Consider the following 19,946-nt stretch of genomic DNA (forward strand, 5'->3'; position numbering starts at 1 on the left):
AATGACAGACTCAAGAAACAACAAATTTTGAGAGTTCTTTTTAGGTAAAATGTTTTCATTTCAAGAATAATTAAAGACATTGGGAATGTAGGTCAGTCAGTAGAGTTCTTGCCTAATATGCACAAAGCCTGTGTTCAAACCCCAACATCCCATAAACTGGGTCCAGTGGTACACATCTGTAATCCTAGCGTGTGGGAAGTGGAGGCAGGAGGACCAGGAATGTATAGTTATCCTCATTTACATTGTGAGTTTGAGGTCAACCTGGTACAGTTGTGACCCTGTCTCAAAAAGGAGACAAATGATGGTGAGAGGGAGAGATAATTGGAGAAAAAAAGAGAAAAAGATACTATTCTAACATTTTACACATAAGAAAGTTAAATGTCCATTTAAATTGGCATGCTTGAATAGTCAACATCAGTAAAATTAAACCCTGTGAAATTCTTGATTACCTAGGACAATGTGGGGAAAACAGTATCAAAGAGGTTTAATGTAAAGCTCTTGTCCTGTTTGTTTGATTAAGTATTATTTACTAGGCATCTTGTGTTTCTAAAAATGAAGAATAACAACACATAAAATTCCCCAGCATTGGAATTTTTAGTAAGGTCAAAGTTGTGTGACATCACACTTAGCAACTAATATAACTTTTAAACTTATATTGAAGTCATAAGGTAATGTTCTCTGAAAAAACTGTTTCATTTGATAGGAGGCAAACAGGGCATTTTAGAAATATGAGGCAGGCCTTGTTGAATTATTGCCTTGAACTCTTACTAGATATGTAAGTAGTAAGCTGCCAGACCGTAAAAGATAACTAATATCTAGTCCAAACACTAGATGTAAGACTGAGACAATGACCTTGCAGTGGTGGCTCATGCCTTTAATCCCAGCACTCAGGAGGCAGAAGCAGTCGGATTTCTGAGTTTGAGACCAGTCTAGTCTACAAGAGCTAGTTCCAAGACAGCCTCCAAAGCCACAGAGAAAACCTGTCTGTGTATATATATATATACCAAGTTCCTTTCATACACATATAATCTATTTTAGTCTGGATCATGTAGAAACCTACAGGTCTGTTTGTCTTATTACCCAGTGTTGCAACCTTGCTTAGTCCCACATTCAGAGACAGTCATGTTCACAGCATCTATCGATAGGTGATTATGAGCTTCTGGAATGTAAGATGTACAGATCACAAAGTGTTGGGGAGGACATGTAGTATAACAAAAAGGATGCCTTAAGGAAGGCCAGAGCAATGCAATCTAGCTCAAATGTCTTCTAAGCATTTCCTAGTGAAAGGCACAACCTCATAACTGTATATTCCAAAAGCAACCAAGTGCATTGTAGCAGTAGAAAACATAAAATAACTGAGCACTGGTAGCACACGCCTTTAATCCCAGCACTCAGGAAGCAGAGGCAGGTGGATCTCTGTGAGTTCAAGGCCAGCCTGGTCTACAAAGTGAGTTCCAGGAAAGCCAGGGCTGTTACACAGAGAAACCCGGTCTTGAAAAACCAAAACACCAAAAAACATAAAATAAAGCTGAAAATATTTTAAATAAAAGGTTTTGATAAGCAAAGTTAAGGAAAATCTGCCCTGCCAGCTTTCTTCTGGTTAAATTAAACCATTAAAAGTTATTCAAAACTGCTGTGTACAGAAAATTAAAGTGTAATGTGTAATATATTCAACAAATCTAAGAAGTATTGGGTGTATTACCATTTATTTTATAAATCCTTGGCATTAGCACGTGATATTACCTACAGCTAAGCGAAAGCCTGGTAACTTTGTGCCTGCTACATGAACGGATAAAAATGTAATAAAAAATTGCTCTAAACCGGGTGATGGCGCACACCTTTAATCCCAGCACTAGGGAGGCAGAGGCAGGTGGATCTCTGTGAGTTCGAGACCAGCCTGGTCTACAGAGCGAGTGCCAGGATAGGCTCCAAAGCTACACAGAGAATCAATGTCTCGAAAAACTAAAAAAAAAAAAAAAAAACAAACAAAAAAACAAAAAACAAAAAAACCCCACAAACCAACCAACCAACCAAACAAACAAAATAAATAACTTGCTTTAATAGCCAACTGAAATTTATTCTGGTTCACAGAGATCTCCCCAGCAGGATCAAGGCATGAGCTTCTGTGGATAAAATCTGGTGGCTGCGGTAGCACAGATCACAGAGGAATTTAGGATTGCATTTCATTCTAGAAGCCATCTCTCAGTATTTAGCAAGAGGGCGAGCCCTGCCGTGTTTAGGGATAAGGCTCACGTTGGAAATCTTTCAAATAGTGAGGGGAAGGGGGGCGGGGGAAGAGTAAAGAGACTTAGGCACGTAACAGTTTACCTTTTAGCGCCAGCAGGTGCTCCTGTTTCGGGGGATTCACTTCCATCTTGACATGCACTTCTGGTCTCAGGCTCAGGAGTTTCACCCTGGGTCGGGAAGGAAACTGCAAAGCACAAGTCCCGGAAGACGCGGCCTCAAACACACGCCCAACTTCTTTCGGCTCGTACTAACTTAACTTCTCTTTGCATTAAATTTGGTACGGCCCCAGTGAAAATCTTTTCACGAAGGCCATTCCTTCGCTCAGAATTAAACAGACTGACTTCAAGGAGGCACTTTCAGCTGACAATACACGGCCTCCCAAAGGCTTACACTCCGCGATGGGGCGCGTGGGGCGGGGGGAGGATACTCGAGTGGCATGCTGGGATTTGTAGTTTATTTTATTCAAATTAGAGGTGTCGGCGCTGGGATTAGCTGATTTCTTCACTCTGGCTCGTTTCAGTACTGGAGGAAAAATCATTACAGGATCGACACTTTCACTCTAAAATTTTATTTATGCTCCATCCATTCTTCTTGTTTTCTCCCTTCCCTCAGTTGCTCGCAGGCACCGTCATGAAAAACAAAGTGTCCACGCGCAGATCGTACAGCCAATGACTGACGGAAGGGAAAAGGCCGGAGGAGGCGGAGCGGCGCCCCGCCCGTACTGCGCATGCGTGCCTGCGGCGTGCGCTGAGGCTTCTGGGTAGGTCGCTCAACCCCTCCTCTCAATTAAAGGCTCTGCTGCTGCTGTGGCGCGGCTTCTTCCAGGATGGCTGCCCTAGCTGTAAACAAGCCCGGAGCCGGAGTAGACAGTGGGCGGCAGGGCAGCCGGGGGACGGCTGTGGTGAAGGTGAGGGAACTTGCGTGCTCTGTTCTTCACCTGCGGCCTCCCTTCGGTTCGTCCTGGAGACCTGGTCGCGACTCTGCGGCCCAGGCTTGGCCGGGCGGGATGCGCGGCCTCTGGAACCGGGTGGGCGTTTCAAGCCCTTCTTGCCCCGCCGCAGTCCTTGGCCTGCTGGTCTAAAGTTGCCTGGATCGGGCTGTTTGTGAAAAGCACCGCGTAGGCCTGTGGAGTTGACCTGGATTGGTGTTCCCCTGCTCTTCTGTTTCTAGTGAAGCCTCCACAGGCATTAGTTGGCGTAGATGTATTAAACAGCCTTTACGGTAGACAAGTACTGTGGTAAATGTTTCAGCTCGCCAGTATCCACTTAAAAGGGAGATGTTAATTAGCATTTTACATGGAATGAGCCCTAGGTTTAGTGAGGGCCCAGCGTTTACTGCTTGTAAAAGTCTGCTTTTCAACATTGCATTGCTGTTATAATCATATATGTACATTTTTCAGCCGCCCTTTGCCTCTGAACAGAGCGGTGTGAAAAGTCTCCAACTGCAGCATAGGCGGGGTTTAACACTAGAAGTATGGTGTACCTTCTGCTTGTAAGATTCTACCATATATTTATCAAATGCTTTTACTAGAGATCGAGGACATCAAGCTCATTTCCCCCACCCACTGTAACATAGATCTGAAAGGAGCGAGTGGTTTACAGTAACTTTGAAGATCTTCAGCAACCAAGAGATTTGTATTCTCATTCTGAGTGTGTTGACAACAGTATAGTTTTTAAATTCCCAGAACTGATGGTAAAGTACACTTGGATTGATAGCAGTGAACCAAGTACAGTTGGTCACTACTCGTTAAACGGTAGATACCTTTTCTTTTTTATAACAAAGGTCTTTTTTGAGGAATTTATGCTAATTATTATTAGTCCTTTTTAATTGGTTGTTGATATAGTTAACTTTTTTATATTGAGTTGAATTCAAATTACATTGAAGGTACAAAGATCTGAAACGTAGAAGAGCCCTCATTATTACTCATATTTTATGTTTGAGATTATTATTTTGAATTGTGCTTTTGCCAAATAGAGAATTCCTGCAGAATGTTCTGTGAATCTAAAGGGTTTTTTTTTGTAATTGGAAGTAGTAACGTGTCTTATATCCTCCTTAACACTTTCTTTCCACTTTACTCATATTCTGTGTATATACATAAGAAACTTTAATCTTTTTTTTTTTTTTTTGGTTTTTCGAGACAGGGTTTCTCTGTGTAGCTTTGGAGCCTATCCTGGAACTAGCCCTTGTAGACCAAGCTGGCCTCGAACTCAAAGAGATCCACCTGCCTCTGCCTCCGGAGTGCTGGGATTAAAGGCATGCACCACCAACGCCCGGCAGAAACTTTAACCTTTAATGGCCTGCAGTTATGGCATATGAGTGCACTATAATTTATCTTTCAGTTTAGTATCTATATGTACATTTACTTTGTTTTTAATTCTTTAATGATATAAATGATGCGTTAAAGAATAACACATTGATCTTGTTACATGTGGGCTGGGGATGTGACTTAGTAGTAGAACATTTGCCTGACATATGCAAAAAATCTGGGATCCCCAACAGTAGAGACAACAATATCAACAAGGATGAGAACGGTTGGATTTTGCCTCATGTGTGAGGTAATTTAGAATAAATTCCTTAAACTGCTAAATTGCTTCCATGGATGCTGTTGTTACTCAATAAACTTTTCATATCAGTGAAGTTGTTTTCCTACATTTCCTCCAACTGCTGCATTTTATTAATACAAAGCATTAATAACTTTTTGAAAAAGTATCTTGGTGTAGTTTTTCTTTGCACTTTAATGAGTTAGAGCGAATTCTTTTTTTTTTTTTTTTTTTTTTTTGGTTTTTCTAGACAGGGTTTCTCTGAGTAGCTTTGGAGCCTATCCTGGCACTCGCTCTGGAGACCAGGCTGGCCTCGAACTCACAGAGATCCACCTGCCTCTGCCTCCTGAGTACTGGGATTAAAGGCGTGTGCCACCAACGCCCGGCAGCGAATTCTTAATATAAAGTTTTCTTTATATAGCTTAATATAATTTATGATACTTAATTTGTCTCCTTTTTTTTCTGTGAACTATACTACGTTTAACTTTTTTTTAACTATACCAATATTCAAGGCTACTATGAATTACCAGTTTAATTGCAGTAAAAGATGCTTGTATCTCAATTTCTCTTATTTTTTTAAAGATTTATTTATTTGCTATGTATACATGTGTTTTGTCTGCATGTACATCTGCACACCAGAAGAGGGCATCAGATCCCATGGGACTACAGTTACAGGTGGTTGAGAGCCACCATGTGAGTACTGGGAATTGAACTCACGACCTCTAGAAGAGCAGCCAGTACTTTTAACCACTGCATCTCAATTTCTAGGTGTAAATGTATTAGAGAATCAAGTTTAAAATTGTAATGTGTCTGATGAGATTTCCACTCTTAATTTTTCTATTTTTAATTTTGTCTTGTGTGTGTTTGATGGTGGGCTGAATTGTTTTTGTTTTTAATTCTTATTTTGTTGGATTTTATTTACATAAGCACATAGGTACTTGCTATTTGGAGTGTACTGTTCTGTGTTCTTGTTCTAAGAAGGAGAGACATGCTAGCCAATGAAAGTATTGAAGTGTTTGAGTTGACAAGCAGATACGTATTCAGAGTACGTGGAAACCCAGAGGATAAGGTAGTTGTTGCAGCTGGAGTGAGGGATGGGTAGAACAAGAGCTAGGTACTTGGGAATTTTTTGATTTATGAAAATAAAAACCTTAAAAAGGAAGCCAGAAGGTAGATGTTTAGCAGTTTTCTCAGTATTAATTAGTATAAAGCAAGAGTCCTATCCAGCGACACACTTGGACCATAGGATTCTGTAGTGTGGCTTGATCGGGAGACAATGGAATAATTCATTGTGAATATTTTTAAAAAGTAATTAAAACTGAAAACAACACAAACAATAGTTAGTTGTAAAGGCACTGAAAATGGTATGCTATGATAGTTACAGTTTATGATTATTTATAAAATAATTAACCCATGGACCTGAGATTCAGAGTGAGTCAGTTCTCACAGCTTTTTTTTTTTTTGAGTGCCTTTTGGTACATATAGTATTTGGTATATATACCTGTGATTACAACTAGATAGTCAAATATTTTCCAAGCCAGAGTTACTTATTAATAAAGAATAGGAATTGAAATTTAATTTTCAGCTAATCTGGCTTTTGCCCTTACATTATTTTGTGAAGTTTAGAAGATAATTGAATATTCCTTGGAGACATTCTTACAAATTTTTTTATAGTTTAGAAAATTGAGTGTCATCCCAATACACATTTTAGATTTTTTTTTAAAGATTTTATTTATTTATTATGTATACAACATTCTGCTTCCATGTCTATCTGCACAGTATAAGAGGGCACCGGATCTCATAATGGATGGTTGTGAGCCACCATGTGGGTGCTGGGAATTGAACTCAGGACCTCTGGAAGAACAGTCAGTGCTCTTAACCACTGAGCCATCTCTCCAGCCCTAGATTTTTTTTTTTTTTTTAAAGTCAATGGTGTTTTAACTGGACATAATGATACATCCCATAATCTAGCATTTGGGAGGCAGAGGCAGGAGGATCACTGTATATTTGAGGCCAGCCTGGACTGAGGTCCATTCAGAGCTGCTCAGTGAAATGTCATCTAACAAGGAAATAAACCAGGGTTTAGAGAGATGACTAATCTGTTGAGAATACTGACTGCTGTTTCAGAGGATCTGGTTTGATTTTTCAGTACCCACATGGTGGCTCACAACCATCTGTTACTCTAGCTCCAGGGAATCTTATACTCTCTTCTGACTTCTGTGGGCACTATACCAACAAGGTGCGCAGACATATATTCAGGCAAACATCCATACACAAAAATAAATCTCAAAACTTTTTTTAAAAAAGGAAAAGCAAAGTGAATGATTGTTGATGGGGGTTTCAGTAGAATTATAAATTGCTACATGTTCAGTTTTCAGGAGATTAGATTATGTTTCTTATATTAATTTGCAACATAAGAGTATTTCAAGGAGGTTTCACTTTGACAAGGTCTGTCAAATGGAAATGAATAAAAATGTGATTTAAGGTTTCATAATTTAGTCCCCCCCCATGGAGGAATTAAGTAATAAGATTGAGTAAGTATATTAACTAGGTCAATTCTTTTTAAATCTAAAATACTAGAATATTGTTTTAATAGTGTTTATAGACACATGTTTCTGTTTCCAATACTAGGTTCTGGAGTGTGGGGTTTGTGAAGATGTCTTCTCTTTGCAAGGGGATAAAGTTCCTCGCCTCCTCCTTTGTGGTCACACAGTCTGTCATGACTGTCTCACTCGCTTGCCTCTGCATGGAAGAGCAATACGTTGCCCATTTGATCGACAAGTAACAGACCTAGGTAGGAAAATTATTCGTGTAACACAAATGACGGAGAAAACAATTTCTTTACACTTGATTTTTTAGGTTAAGTTCCAAGAGCTTTTAGAATTTTGAGTTTCTGTTAAGGTCAATGGGATTCTGTTAAGCTAGCTCACTCTTAATTACCAGTGGAAATCTGAGACTTATATTCAATACTTAATGCTGAGAACTTAAGTACTACCCTAATTCAAAGAAATGAGAATACTGTATTCATCACAGATTAAACCCTTTGCCTAAAGCCATCAATCCAATAACTTTTTTTTTTTAAATGAACAAGCAGGTAGTCAAAATATATATTAAGTCATTTGAGTCTCAGTTTCAACTAACTCCCTTCCTTCCTTCCATCCTTCCTTCCTTCCTTCCTTCCTTCCTTCCTTCCTTCCTTCCTTCCTTCTTTCCTTCCTTCCTTTCTTTCTTTTTGAAACAGGGTTTCTCTGTGTAGCCCTGGCTGTCTTGGAACTTGCTTTGTAGACCAGACTGGCCTTGAACTTAAAGATCTGCCTGCTTTTAGTTCCCCAGTTCAGTCCTGGGATTAAAGGTGTGTGCCACTATGCCAGATAGGTCCTTTCATACTTCTAAAACTACTTCAGAATCACTATTCACAGATTTTAAAAATTAAAAATATTACATCTATTTGTGTGTGTCTGTGTCCAAAACAGGTGATCAGGCTTGCAGCAAGTGTCTTTATCAAAGAATCTATCTCAGGGGCCTAGATCTAGAAAGTAGAACATTAGCATGTGAAAAATTATTTCACAATTTAATATAAGTTCTTAATTTACTCTGTAAGATAAAAGAATTTTTTCCAAAATAATTTTTAAGGCTGATTTTTTTTTTTTTTTTTTTAAGGTCTTTAGCACTACTTAAGGCCAGGGCTGGTGGGAGGAGTTAACTGACTCCTGCAAGTTATTCTCTCAACTCCACACTTGTGTGGTGGCACCCTTCCATATATGTGTGTACGTACACCCCTACACAGAAGATAACATAAATGTAATAAATGACAAATATAGTCACACTATATGTTAAAATTAAATAATTTAGCTACCCATAAAAGGAAGCAAAGCTGTCTCTATATTTAGGCTTTCAAATGCTAGGAAATATGGCTTTAACATGTTGTCTTTGATTTTGGCTGTTCTCATATAAATAAGTATTATGTATATTCTCCAGGAAACTAATGCAAGGCACTAATGACATTATATAGATAGCATTAACCTACTATAAACCACAAAATAATAGTAATGGAAGAGATGTCTCTGTTTTAAAGGTTCATTTAGTTGACTTTCATTTAGTTGACTTTTCATTCTGTAAAACAAAAAGAAATTATCCTTTCTTCATATACAACTAGATGTGTAGAAATGGTAACATTTTGCAAATGTAGGCTAGAACCTTTTCCACTGTTTGGGAGAACCCTCTACTTTTTCTGCAATACCACAGTGTGGGGGTTGCTACACTTAGTGTTGAAAGCAGAAGTTATGACAGGGAGCAGTTAGTCACATCAGAGGTTGGAATCAACTCCTGTCATACCAACATTAGTGATCCCATCTCTGACTTGAATAAAGATTGTAGTGACTATGACTATGACTGTGCTTTGTCTGTGGAATATGCTAGTGACTTGATTACTAGCTTCCAGGTTTTTAAAGATCTGCTTGTATTTGTATCATAGAAATAGTCTATGCGTGTGTGTGTGTGTGTGTGTGTGTGTGTGTGTGTGTGTGTGTGTGTGTATACTACATATTATACTGTATACATACAGTATATACTATATATACGATATATATATACATAATATAGTACTATACATTCTATGTATTACAAACATTTGAGAAAAATATAAAAGATCATTTGTAATTCCCTCTTCTAGAAGAAAACTGCCCTTATTGATTATTATCAGTTCCTAATCTGAGCTATTGTTTGGTCCAGTGAGTTGTTACTTCTGATGAGCAATATTTCTGGCTTTCCTCTTTCTGTTCCTATAGCAAATTATACTTCCTTACCCTCTAATAATTAGGTATGAATATGGTGTTTCCATTTAACTATTGAAATGTGAGCAGAAATAAAGTGTCAACTGTCAACTTCCAGGTAAACATTTTTAAGAGGAAGCTGGATGGTGGCATGCCTTTAGTCCCAGACTTGGAAGAGGCAGGTGGATCTCTGTGAGTTCAAGGCTAGATGGGTCTACAGAGCAAGTTCCAGGGAAGCCAAGGCTGTTACACAGAGAAACCCTGTCTTGGAAAACCAAAAATATATACATATATATTGCTGGAATTGAAGGCATGTGACTCTCAAGTGCTCGGATTAAAGGTGTATGCCACCACTGCCTGGCCTCTATGGCTAACTAGTGGCTAGTTCTGCACTCTGATCTTCAGGCAAGCTTTATTTGTTAAAGCACGAACAAAATATCACCACACAAAAAGACAATTTTTTAAAGAGGAGATTGATGATAATGTTAAGTAAATCTTCTTTTCTGCAACAGTGAGGTAGTCTGTGTGAACGGAGGCTCCATGCTCCTTACCATACACATACAGTGGGAACAGAGCCTTTCTTATCTGCTCCAAACCCTAAGAATTTGCAGGAACAACAAAAGTCTGTGTTGTTTTAAACTATCAAGAGTGTAAAATTTTTTTGTAATTTCAAAATTGTTAGGTACTCCTGGGAATTTGTGTGTTCCTTACATAATAACTAAACTTTGGGGAAATTCCCAAGGCCTTATTTTTAAATGGTTGTTCTGAATATTTCAATGTTTATACAAGTGGAGTAGCTGGACCTCAGTTTGTAAAATGCATGAGACAAATGGAAACAAGGAGAAAGCCTTGAAGAGGGGCAGTAAAGCTGAGGAAGGCAAGTTTCAGTGGTCTGTGTAGTAGCATCTGAGAAATGAAATTATAGAAGTCAAAGAGAAGGATAAAGATAGCCTAGTTTTAAGAAACCAGAAAATGGTTTTGGAGTGTTTCTCAAGAAAAAAATAATGACTAACAGGAAAGGAGCCTGGTAGACAGTGTCACCATTATCTTTTTGCATTTTTATTTTATTAACAAACACAAGATGGCAGTAATATAAAATAGTATTTGTGCTGTGGGAACTCAACGGTTCCTAACTGCTGAATGATGTGACTGTTATTTGTAGGCTCAGAAAACAGTGGGTGTTTGCAAGTGTCTGCATGGATATGCATATGTCCTCATGTGCTCAGTTTGAGGTAAAGAACTGTCTGCTCTTATTCAAAGCTTTGCAGAACCTTATCTGACAGGGCTCATTCTCTTGCTTTGTTTTGTGGTTTTATGAGGTGTCTTTTTTTAATTAAATTTTTTTTATTTTATATATATGGGTATTTTTCGTGCATCTGTATATCACTTGTTGCCTCCTGAAGCCGGAGAAGGTGTTAGGTTCCTCAGAACTGGAGTTGCAGATGGTTTGAACCACCATGTGGGTGTTAGAAATCAAATCTGGATCCTTTGTAAAAAGCAGCCTGTGCTCTTAACCATTGAGCCATTTCACCAGCCCTCACTATAAGGAATTTATGTAACCATTGACCATTACAGGTTAAAAAAAAGGGTTGGGAATCTTAGTTCTTCTAGTTGCAGTTTACTTAGAGATGAATCTTTTTATGTCCTTTGTATGTTTTATACAGTAATTTATTTTTGTGGTCATGAAATAAATTTAATTGATTGTAAACAGTTTATATTTTTGTGTGTGTGTGTGTGTGTGTGTGTGTGTGTGAGAAAGAGAGAGAGAGAGAGAGAGAGAGAGAGAGAGAGAGAGAGAGAGAGAGAGAGAGAGTAAGAGTACACCGTGGATTGAACCTAGGGCCTTGCAAATTCTCAGGACATACTCTGCCATTGAGGTCACATTTAAAAAGAAATAGAGTAAAACACAGCAGTATATTGCATACTGCTATAAAAGTACTTGTCAAGTTTTTAAAAAAATCCATGCATGTTTATGTATGATATTCATACTTGTATGTGTGTTTATATGTGTGAGTATATGTGCATATGTATCTGCCTGTATTGGATGACCAAGGTTTATGTTGAGAATCTTTGGGAACTGTCCAATATTGATAGTCTTGCTACTGTTTGCTCCAGAGATCCCGTCTTTACCTTTTGAAGCTAGAATTACAAGAGAGCCATCATCCCCACCTGTATTTTGCTTTGTGACAGCAAAACTCTCCTTACACTTGACAGCAGGCACTGCAATCACTGAGCTAGCTCCCCAGCCCCTAGTGTGTGAAACTTTATTTTTTTCTGGTGTGTGAATATTGGCCTGAATTGTGACATAAAATGCATTTCTTATTGTACATAGCTGTAAAATATCTGAAAAATATTTAAATGCTTATTTTAGTTTATATAGTAAAATAAAAAAAGATTTGTAAGATATGTGTCTACTTGTGCTGAGGGGGTCTTTGGTAACATTAACAAGCACTTGTCCTGGCAACTTTTAGACAAAATTAATAACTGAACTATATGTGTTAGAAATTACTCTTAAGGTATGAGGTAAATTGATTAAAATTTCATTTTGTTATATTTACTTTTGTTTTCATATTTTTCCTAGGAGACTCAGGTGTCTGGGGATTGAAGAAAAACTTTGCTTTACTGGAGCTGCTAGAGCGTTTGCAGAATGGACATATTGGTCAGTATGGAGCTGCCGAGGAAGCCATTGGGATATCTGGAGAGGTATTCATGGGACTTGTTGAAATTTTTATTATAAAATGAGTTTCTTTATCCTAAAATATTTTCTAATATTAGCACAGTATTACCTTGTTTGCTTTATCCATGAGTTTTTAGAAACTTAGCTTTTTACTATATTCCAGCTCCAAAGTCCACACTGTTCAAAAAATAAAACAGAAACTAAAATTTGTTGAAATTCTATGTCTAATCTGCTTTATGAGTAAACTCTTTTTTCCTTCTCACAATTCAGTTCTTTCTAAGGAAAGCCTTTAAGATGCAAGATTATGAGAGTAAGAGAAATGTTTAATCTGTATTAGTACAGAAAATGCAAACGAAACCTCTATAGCAAAATACAAGAAAAGATAGACCACCTTTATGAGCAGCCTTTCAGTTTAGACATGAACTAATTTAAATGTAACAGTAGAATCTGAGGAGGTTGCTACTAGCCTTTAATGCCAGGACTCGGGAGGCAGGGCCAGACAGATCTCTGTGAGTTTGAGGCCAGCCTTGTCTACAGCAAGTAACAGGGCAGGCTCCAAAGCTACACAGAGAAACCCTGTCTCCAAACAAAACAAAACAAAACAAAACAATAAAAGCAAAACAAACAAACATTAAAAAACAAAAGAAGAAAGAAGTTAAGCAGTATGCTTGATGTGCGTTTTATGTTATCCTGACAGACAGATGTCTGCTAAATATAGCCAAAACAATCCATTAACAATGTGCCAACACATTATTAGCCCTTCAAGAGGTGTCTGCATAGCTTATTTAACAAATGATAGGCTTCTGTATAGAAGGACATTGCAGTAAATAATTGTCAGTGGTGTTAGTTATGGACTTTAAAAACTGCATATTTTATTTTATTTTTAAATCATTTTGTTATTAGAAAGAAAATTATTTTACATGTCAATCCCAGGTCCCTCTCCCTCCCCTCCTCCCTTGCCCCCCCCCCAACTAAAGCCCTTACCAATCCCATATCCTTTCTGCTTCCCAGGTAAGGTGAGGCCTTCCATAGAGGGTCTTCAAAATCCGTTGTATTCTTTGGGATAGAGCCTAGGCCAACTCCCTTGTGTCTAGGCTCAGGGAGTATCCCTCCATGTGGGATGGGCTCCTGAAGTCCATTCCTATGTTAGCAATAAGTACTGATCTACTACAAGAGGCCCCATAGATTTCCAAGATCTCCTCCCTGACACCACATTCAGGGGGTCTGGATCAGTCCCATGCTGGTTTCCCAGCTATCAGTCTGGGGACCAAGAGTTTTGCCTTGTTCAGGTCAGCTGTTTCTGTGGGTTTCACCAGCCTGGTGTGGACCCCTTTGCTCAGTCCTCCTTTTCTGATCTGGATTTCAGTTCAGTTCAAGGTTTAGCTGTGGGTGTCTGCTTCTACTTCCACCAGCTGCTGGATGACGGCTATACAATGACATATGAATTAATTAGTCATCAATCTCATTATCAGGAGAGGGCATTTAAGGTGGCCTCTCCTCTGTAAAAACTGCATATTTTATTCAAGGGAAAAAAAAACAATAGATTTATTGCAACTTCCCTTTGGTGATTCCCTCTATTAAAATGAATTAGAAAAATGATTTTCAAATTGAAGTGTTCTCATTTATAAAACCATTACAGTCCTTTCATATGTTCTATCTTTTATTGTAAAAACATTAGAATATTATGTACTGTTGAACTTATAAATTATTTGTAAGACCTCGAAAACAGAAGATGCGAATATATTATGATATATATACCTATTTGTCACTATTGCAAAATAAATTGTTTCAACCTTTGTGTCATTTTAAAATTTTAAATTTAGTTTGTCAATAAATGATATAATTTGTCTACTATCTAATTTTTATTTCTGGAAAAACACACTAAATGTCTCTTTTGCTAATTACAGCCTTTTCATATCATACAAAAGTTTTCAAAGCATTCCTCATTATCTGAAAGATCAGTTCTACACACTTCCAGTGCATTTTATAAAGATTTTGGTATGGTTCAATGTAGAGTACTTTCCTTTCATGGATGAAACCCTGCCTTTGATACTTCAGGAAACTTAAAAGTGATATTTAGCAGCTGACTTGGGACTTCTAAAAGTGTGGTTTCCAGTCATGATTGTAATCCATTCACCTGTGGAGCTATTAGAAAGTACCATATATTTAGAAAAATATGTATATATGTATGTATACAATTCAGCTCTCAAAATCTATTGAGATCAGAGTTTCCCATCTTGAGTCAAAGGTGTTTTTTGTTTTCAAAGTTTACACAGTTAATTCCATACCTTAGTATGGGGTTATTTATACAACATAGTGCTGATTTTCTTCTTATGTATCCTCATGACAGGTAACTAAAGCAGTGGGAATTTAAGTCTTTCTAAAATATTAGTAATTTTTCCATGGTTCCATTTCTTTTGAAAATTTGATGGAAGAGATCTTTACACTAACTGTGAATCTATGAGATGTTTTTGTATGTAGTTCAATGGCAGAGCATTTGCCCAGCATTTATAAAGTTCTGCTTCAATTCCCAGCATTTTTTGGGGGGGGGACTATTCATGAGAATAAATATATTTTTGTCCCAGAATTGTAACCCTTGTTGATACTTAGTCTCAGAGATAGCTTCTTACTTTGTTGAAAAAATAAATATGTTTCTAGATGGATAGGTAGCATATGACCTTTATAGTTAGTTACCAGTATATTTCATTATTAAATAAAATTTCTAGGAGGCCATTGATGCATGTACTGAGTCCAGTAGACCAAACCAATATAGAGTTTTGGCATAATTTAGTTAATTGAAGAAGCTGAACTTTGGTTGGTCAAGGAAATCCTTGTGATCAACTAAGCTATATCCAGCTGACTAGTTATTAAGCTGCAGCTGGTTGTTTTCTGTTTCTTCCTTTTGTTCTGTAATGTGTTTGGTTGCATCATGGATGAAAGTTTCCAGAACTACTTCTGGCTCTAGAAGCCACTTATTTTGAGGACCATTTTGCTTTGCTTACTTTGGTTTTCTTTGTTTAATTCCTTAGTTCTTTGTTTCTATTTGGAATGATTAACTTAACGAAGTTGCTTTTTTAATATCATGTATGAGCCTGTTAAAGTTAAATACAAAAGATTGTGGGTTTTTGTAGGTGAAAATTTGCCATGTTTTAATGAGTGGGTTCAGTTTTAAGGCATTAATCTTTTGTTTATCAGAGCATCATCCGCTGTGATGAAGATGAAGCTCACGTTGCATCGGTATATTGCACTGTGTGTGCAACTCACTTGTGCTCAGAGTGTTCTCAAGTTACTCATTCTACAAAGACATTAGCAAAGCATAGGCGAGTGCCTCTAGCTGATAAACCTCATGAGAAAACCATGTGCTCCCAGCACCAGGTGCATGCCATTGAGTTTGTTTGCTTGGAAGAAGGTTGTCAAACTAGCCCACTCATGTGCTGTGTCTGCAAAGAATATGGAAAGCACCAAGGTCACAAGGTATGAACTTAATTCAGTTGGATAAATAGCTATTTTACCAGCCTAGCGTTTGTTTTCATTGACCTGTTTATTTTTGTGAAGGCAGAACTGATGAAAGATGTAGTGAATGATTTGGCCTCAGTAGCATGGAAGAAATTGAGGATTTTAGTTTCTAAATAGTTTAATTTCAGAGAGTCTTCATGATTATTTCCAGCAGGAGACAAAAAGTCTCATCTTTGTGTGCATGTTTTTGTAATATGTACTGCCTTGATAATATTTATATCTATTGATAACTCAGGATATAATTTTGGATGAACTCTTAGTTTCTTGTATAACAATACATGTACTTCCAACTTCTGGTTTATTTCTTTGTAGTATAGGTCTCTAAAAAAGGAGTGAAAATTAATATTTTTTTGTCTTCTAATGTTGTACTTGTTTGAAATGTTTAACAAAAGCCACTTGAGGCTGATGTTTGTTTTTACTAAAAAGGGATTATAAGTAGTTTTTGTAAATCAGTAGACACCACTCACCACTATGAATTCTTTCCTATAATTGTGTTGTATCTGTAGCATTCAGTACTGGAACCAGAAGCTAACCAGATCCGAGCATCAATTTTAGATATGGCTCACTGCATACGGACCTTCACTGAAGAAATATCAGATTATTCCAGAAAATTAGTTGGAATTGTTCAGCACATTGAAGGAGGAGAACAAATAGTGGAAGATGGACTTGGAATGGCTCACACAGAACATGTATGGATTTTTTTGTTCCCTCTTTATCTTCTTAACCTTTTCATTCTCATTTTTTTGCCCCTTCTGATTATTATCCAGTTACAATGGGCTAGTACTACTCTGGATGGTGAACATAAATTTTTTGAAACTCTTTTTGTCTTCATGGTATTTATAATCTGTCATATAAGAGAGTTTCAAATTTGATAATTATTTTGTGTTGTGGGTAGGGAAGTACTACAGTATATACTTGGTAGTATATAAGATGTATAACACATCATATAGTTTGTGGAAGGCTTTCTAGAAGTGATGGTTAAACTGAGATTTGAAGGAATTCAGTCAGACAGAAGAGTGGGTTGTGAGTCAGTTATCCCACAAAGGGAGGAATGCACGTAAGTGACTATAAGTAAAGACTGGATAGATTGTGGATTCTTAAAGAAGTTCACTATGTTTGGAGCATTGAGTTGGGTCTAACAACAAGAAAACTTGAAGACTTAAAAGTTTAGTCATGATGAAGAGTTTAGAACTTCAGCTTAAGACCAATATGAGCCATTAAACTATTGACATAGGAATGAAATAAGAAATGAAATAATCACATTTACATTAAGAATGTTCCTGTTAAATGTAGAAAGTGAATTAGAAAAACAGTAGTAATGGAAGCAGGAAGATCTGTTAAGACACTGTTGAAATCAGTTTAGAGATGTTTATGTCCTGTAATATTGGAGTAGCGATAAAAAAGAGGATGGATTTGAGATTTTAAATGGTAGTTAAGTCTTGGCAATTAGTTGTCAGTATTGATTGGTGGGTGGTTTGTTTGGTCAGGACATTAAGAGAAGTTAGAATGCTCTTTACCATAATCAGATGAGAAATTACATTGTGTGGACCAGTTTGTTGGAGGTAGTGGCAGTAAAGCATGACTAGATTCTGGAATTTTTTTTTGGTTTTTCGAGACAGGGTTTCTCTGGCTTTTGGAGGCTGTCCTGGAACTAGCTCTTGTAGACCAGGATGGTCTCGAACTCACAGAGATCCGCCTGCCTCTGCCTCCCAAGTGCTGGGATTAAAGGCGTGCACCAACAACGCCCGGCAATTTTGGAAATATTTTTAAGTCAGCAGAATTTTCAAATACTAGTTATGGAATATGAAAGAGATGTTAAGGATGAATTTTGGTTTTTCTTTTTTCTTTTTTTCTTTTTTTTTTTTTTTAACTTCAGCCACTTGGCTGAAGTTACCATTTGCTGAAATTAGGTTTGGAAATGGGGAAAACTGGAGATTAGGTTTCATTTTGCTTCAGATACAATTTATTGACAGTTAAATTTCAAAGCATACGTAGTTATAGGGGAAGGTCTAATGGAGAGATTAAAATCTTTAAGGGTGTAAATGGTATTCATATTTGCTATTTTACATATAAAGTATTCAGTGTTTTAATTGCTTAAAATTTATTCTTGTTTTCATAGGTCCCAGGTACTGCAGAGAATGCCCGATCATGTGTCCGAGCTTATTTTTCTGATTTACATGAAACTCTTTGTCGTCAAGAAGAAATGGCTCTAAGTGTTGTTGATGCTCATGTTCGAGAAAAACTGATTTGGCTCAGGCAGCAACAAGAGGATATGACCATTCTCTTGTCCCAGGTTTCAACAGCCTGTCTCCATTGTGAAAAGACTTTGCAGCAGGTAGGTAATTCAAATGTGGTTAGGCTATATTTTCAATGTTAAACACACAATTCTCAGAGATACACTGTACTCTTTCATTAATTAAGTGACTGGGTTCAGCTGTATTGTTCTTAGGACGTGGTCTCTAACTTCATATTGTTCCACCAACCATATTAGTGTTCATATGCGGTTCCTGTCATAAAGCTACAGAGTCTAAGATCCCTGCAATGTCATTCTTCAATCATGCTAAGTCTTTTTGCCTTCCTTTATCACACATGTTCTGTCTTTTGATGTGGAGTATATTCTTTTCTTTCAGTGGAAATCTTCCTTCAAGGTGTAACTCAAATGTTTACTCTTGGATGCTTTGATTCATCACTCACTTTGTAGATGATTTCCTTTTTTTTTTTAATTCAATAAGTGAAATTCTAGGTTGTCCTAGCAAAAATGTCACAAGTGGGAGGTAAGGGGTAATTATTGCCCTAGGAATTTTTGAAAAGCTGAAGTCTATCTTGTCTTCACTGATGTGCTGCTGATTTCAAATTATAATTTAAAACTTTTACCAATGTTGAAAATTTTCTCTTACGTGGCTCATGATACAGAGTGTGGCCAGCCTACAAGCTCATTATTAGTCTTGTTTGTTGTTGAGCCTACCTATGTCATATTCACTTGTAAAAGTTGATGTGTGTCCTCGTTTGTTTTCTGTTGCTATGTAAAATGCTGACAGAAACCATCTTGGGGCTGGAAATGTTTTTTGTTTTGTTTTGTTTTTTGTCTTACAGGTAACAGTCTGTCAGTGAGGGAAGCCAAGGAAGGAAGGTGGAGACAGGAATTGAAAGTAGGAATGCTACTTAGTGGGTTGCTTCCCTTGTCTTGCTCAGCTACCTTTTCTATGTGGCTCAGACCTCCCTGTCCAGGGGTGGAACCACCCACTGTAGACATGGCCATGGGCCAACTGGCCAAGGCAATGGAAGCAATTCCTCATCTGAGGTTCCTCATTCCTTGGGTTTTTCAGGACAAGGTTTTTCTGTAGCTTTGGAGCCTGTCTTGGAACTTGCTCTGTAGACCAGGATGACCTTGAGCTCATAGAGATCTGCCTGCCTCTGCCTCCCGAGTGCTGGGATTAAAGATGTGCACCACCGCCACTGCCACAGCCACCAGGCCCCTTTTCCTATTTACATCAAGTTCATGACCAAGATTTTCATGACGGTATACGTGCTATTTATAATGTGCTTTGATTCTGTTCTTACTCTTTTAAATCTATTGATACTGGGTCTGGAACTGTGTAAGTATATTTTCTTCTAGCTTCATCTTGGGTACTTTTAATAGGGAGCAAGAGAGGGAAGCTGGAAGGCAGGAGGCAACTTGCTGTGGGTTACTCTTGGCTTGGGCTTCCTGTGACTAATCAGTCGTCACAGGAGGAGATGAAGTTTTTGAAAAGATCATGGGGTTCTTCTTACAGGTTTCTTATATTTTCATGGGCACTGCACACATGTGGTGCATAGAGAAATATGTAGGCAAAACACTCATGTACATACAGTTTTCTTTTTGATTTTCCCCACTTCAAATATTTGTCATTTAATTCTTGGTCATGTTGATGCTAAGTGTTCTAAATGTGAAGTTATTAGTAGATGTATGCAAATAAAAATTTGAAAATTCAAACAAAAAAGTCTATGTATGTAGCTGGGTGTGGTGGTGCACTTCTTTATCCTAGCACTAGGGAGGCATAGTCAGGTTGATTTCTGTGAGTTCAAGGCTGACCTAGTTTACAATGTGAATTTCAGACTAGCCAAAGCTATACATTTAGACCCTGCCTCAAAAATGAGTGAAGTGTATATCAAGCCAAAGTAAAAGTGTAAGTAGTAAGTGATAGATGACAAATA

At 37.6% G+C, this 19,946-nt stretch overlaps 2 protein-coding genes across 9 annotated transcripts in view; one reads left to right on the forward strand and one right to left on the reverse strand.

Moving 5' to 3' along the window:
• Positions 1 to 2,919, reverse strand: part of Trappc13 (trafficking protein particle complex 13) — a 32,093-nt gene extending 29,174 nt beyond the window's left edge. For 3 of the 6 annotated variants that reach the window (XM_027401552.2, XM_027401551.2, XM_027401549.2), the window contains exon 1: positions 2,329 to 2,888. In XM_027401552.2, the coding sequence (XP_027257353.1) occupies positions 2,329 to 2,374 (46 nt within the window). In that variant the 5' untranslated portion in view covers positions 2,375 to 2,888. Of the gene's footprint in view, positions 1 to 2,328 lie in introns of all 6 variants that reach the window. The other 3 variants (XM_027401550.2, XM_035440552.1, XM_035440551.1) reach the window with 3 other exon arrangements.
• A 79-nt stretch (positions 2,920 to 2,998) lies between these two features.
• Positions 2,999 to 19,946, forward strand: part of Trim23 (tripartite motif containing 23) — a 30,272-nt gene continuing 13,324 nt past the window's right edge. Inside the window, exons 1-6 of one of the 3 annotated variants that reach the window (XM_027401546.2) lie at positions 2,999 to 3,154; positions 7,419 to 7,581; positions 12,141 to 12,262; positions 15,432 to 15,710; positions 16,259 to 16,441; positions 17,872 to 18,087. In XM_027401546.2, coding sequence (XP_027257347.1) covers positions 3,074 to 3,154; positions 7,419 to 7,581; positions 12,141 to 12,262; positions 15,432 to 15,710; positions 16,259 to 16,441; positions 17,872 to 18,087 — 1,044 coding nt within the window. In that variant the 5' untranslated portion in view covers positions 2,999 to 3,073. Of the gene's footprint in view, positions 3,155 to 4,448; positions 4,803 to 5,429; positions 5,481 to 7,418; positions 7,582 to 12,140; positions 12,263 to 15,431; positions 15,711 to 16,258; positions 16,442 to 17,871; positions 18,088 to 19,946 lie in introns of those variants that run through there. The other 2 variants (XM_035440550.1, XM_027401547.2) reach the window with 2 other exon arrangements.

Source organism: Cricetulus griseus, chromosome 2, assembly GCF_003668045.3.
Source record: "Cricetulus griseus strain 17A/GY chromosome 2, alternate assembly CriGri-PICRH-1.0, whole genome shotgun sequence".
In the NCBI taxonomy this organism is placed as follows: Eukaryota; Metazoa; Chordata; class Mammalia; order Rodentia; family Cricetidae; genus Cricetulus; species Cricetulus griseus.